Below are 2,893 nucleotides of genomic sequence, written 5' to 3'. Positions count from 1 at the left end.
CCAGACGTCTGTCGGGGGCCGCCACTCTGCTCCCTTCCTGTACCTGTCGATTGGTTTTCTGAGTGAACTTTGCTGCCGTCATTCACGTGGTTAGGGTCATTCCTGTCACACCGTCCTCTGAATTGCAAGTCACTGTCACTCTGGCTAAAGACACAGACTCTGCGGAGAAATGTCTTTGAAGCGGGGAGAGAGCCATAGGCAATGATCGATCGGGCGGGAGGTTTCAGAGAGCAGACGGCATCGCGAATTCTTAGTCTCAAATATTCTGCATGAGCGAATACCTCAAAAACTTCTCATGCCTTCAACCCAATAATTTTTTTCCTCATTTTTCCTAAAGAAATAATTTGGATGTGGCTAAAGATTGGGGGATTCTCCCAGAGCCCCCAGAAAGTAAGACGACTCCCCATCTTGGCACGTTGACCAGAATGAGCACAGGGCTCGCCATGTCTGCACGCACGGACCGTGACCCTTTCTCTTTCCCGAATAAATCCTTTTTGGCGACAAAGCACAAAGGCACAAGAAGACTCGCTGAAAGAAAAAAGCATGACACGAAAAATGACCCAAAACTTTCTTCTCGCTGTCAGCTCCCTCCCCCTACACACTCCCTTCCCGCGGGCGCTTGCTGGCTGTCCCCGTAAGGCACAGGCACCTCCCTGGAGGACAGCCCTCTGCACGGGCAGGGTGCCGCTGTGGGTTCGCACAGGCCAGGGGCTGCTGGAGCCCAGCCCACCGGCTTCCCTCCCAGGCCCACCTGAGACCCCGCCCCCAGCTTCACTTTTAGGGCGCATAACGGGTTACTGTGTGGACCTGGGCTTTGTCTGGAATCCAGGCATGGGCTACAGGGGCTGAGAAGGTCAAGAGTTGCGTGTGACAATGGGGCCAGGGCTGTGACTTTCTTCTAAGTCTTAACGGGACACAGGCCAGTCCTTGAGCGGAGTCATTCACAGCCTGGGCCCCAACCCCATCCTCTCCGCTGAGGGAGCCCCGCAGCTGGTCCCGGGCCCCCTGGGTTCCCTGTGCCCCACCCACTCTGAACCAGGCCTGCGTCAGCCCAGCGCGACACCCGAGCCCAGGTCCCGCGAGGCTCCCGCCTCATCACCAGCCCCCAGGGCCACCCCGCGAGGCTCCCCTTTTCTTTCCCCCTTCCACCCGTGCCCCTTCTCCGTACCCCCCGCCCCGTGGAACCCCTTTCCCTCGGTTTGAAACTCGGTTTCTGTTGCGACCTCGCTGCCCCCGTCACCTCCTGTTCCTTCTGAACTGAAACGGAATATTTAAAACTCAAAGACACGTATCCTGAAGCAGCGTCTCCCCCGACAGGGGAGCAGAGGCTCCACCCAGAGGCCCCTTGCCCCCTGGCAGCACGTTGTCCCCGGCCAGCGACGGCAGCTCTGCGTCCTGTGCCACGGGCGCTGGATGACAAGCCGGCATCCCGTCTGAAGGCCTCACTCCACCAGCCTCCGGCCGGCGCTCGGAGCCCAGATGCGTTCTGAGCGGCTCCAGGTTTCCCGCGGTGTCGACGGGAAGGTCAGGCTATGTGCGGAGTGGCGTCCGAGCTCCTCTCAGAAGCCTGTCGGGGGGAGGAGGGGCGCCCCCCGGAAGCCAGTGCCCTGCAGGGGGGACCAGCCTTCCCGCTGTCACCAGCGCCAGTCACCTGGCAGACCCACTGGGAAGGCCTCAGGACGCAGGGCAGTGGGTCTGGGCGGAAGGACATTTCACGACAGTGGCACCGGGCCTCGGTGAGCCACTGGCCTGAGCCCCTCTGAGAAGCAGCTGGGACAAACCACGGAACTGCAGACACATCCGGCCGCGAAAGCCTTCTGCTCTCCCTTTGCCTGAAAACGTGTCCGCAGACGGTGGGGACCAGCACAGACCACACCCGTGTCCCCGATCGTGTCGCAGCCCGAGACAGAGTCCCCGCAGAGGCCTCGGGGCCACGTCTTGGCTCACTCGTGGTTCCTGTTTCCCGGGGTTCCTGTGACCCCCACGTTGGCCCACGTCAGAACACTTCCGGACCCCGGTGGCGAGCTGTTGGAGGGACAGATCCCACTGTGGCTGGGCCCTAGGGTGCCCCGACACCAGTGCCCCTGCCTCCCGGTCTGCGGGGACGCCTGGAGGGGGCACCACACGGACCCCTCGAGCTGGGCTCCAGGCTCGCCCCCTGTCCCCCTCCTTCCCAAACCGCTGGGCAAGAGCGACTCTGCTTTTCTTTCCCAGCCCCTCCCCGCCTCAGCCCCTGCTGCCCGAGGAAGCGCTGGAAGGAGCCCAGGCCCCGCTGAGTCACCCGCCTCTGGACACGCTTAAATAAACCAGAGGCGGGTGACTCAGCGGGGCCTGGCCGCTGGAGGATGCAGCCAACCAAGCGCCAGCCCCGAGCTGCCTCCCCTTGCGAGCTCCGAGTCACTGGGGGAGCAGGAGCCGGGGTATTTTTTAGGGGCAAAAACCAAGTAGGAGTGCGTGTGTGTGTGTGTGCGTGTGTGAGAGAATCTGTGTGGGAGAGTGTGTTAACTGTGTGTGAGTGTGATCTTGTGTGTACGTGTGTGAACGAATGTGTGAGTGTGTGAGAAACTGAGTGTATGTTTGAGTGTTTGCGTGTGTTCATATATGTGAGTGCGTGAATGAGTGAGTGCGTGAGTCTGCGTGTGTGAGAGCCCCTTTACCTCCCCCGAAATTGCGTTTCAAGGATGGGCCTTGAAACAAGACCCTCTCCCCAGGCACCCGGCTCAGCTCAGTCCCAGGAGACCGGTCGGCAGCCTGGCCCCAGCCTGCCCGCCCTCTTCCCGCCTCCCTGCCGACTGGGGCCCGGGCCGAGGGCACTGTGAGACCTCACAAAGGCGTCCTTGTCTACTGGGGCCGTTCTGTGTTGATCCAGGAGATACTTACAAAGTGCAGGTCC

The 2,893-nt window shown here is 61.3% G+C and overlaps 1 protein-coding gene across 1 annotated transcript in view; it reads left to right on the top strand.

The window, feature by feature from the left end:
• The window catches only part of LOC105308022 (COP9 signalosome complex subunit 8-like), a 19,889-nt gene that overhangs the window by 16,536 nt on the left and 460 nt on the right, over positions 1-2,893 (top strand). Inside the window, exon 8 of the mRNA XM_023525191.1 lies at positions 2,361-2,420. Within this exon, the coding sequence (XP_023380959.1) occupies positions 2,361-2,420 (60 nt within the window). The remainder of the gene's footprint in view (positions 1-2,360; positions 2,421-2,893) is intronic.

The sequence above is a fragment of the Pteropus vampyrus genome, unplaced genomic scaffold (genome assembly GCF_000151845.1).
Source record: "Pteropus vampyrus isolate Shadow unplaced genomic scaffold, Pvam_2.0 Scaffold540, whole genome shotgun sequence".
In the NCBI taxonomy this organism is placed as follows: Eukaryota; Metazoa; Chordata; class Mammalia; order Chiroptera; family Pteropodidae; genus Pteropus; species Pteropus vampyrus.
This window is presented reverse-complemented; position numbering and strand designations above follow the sequence as displayed.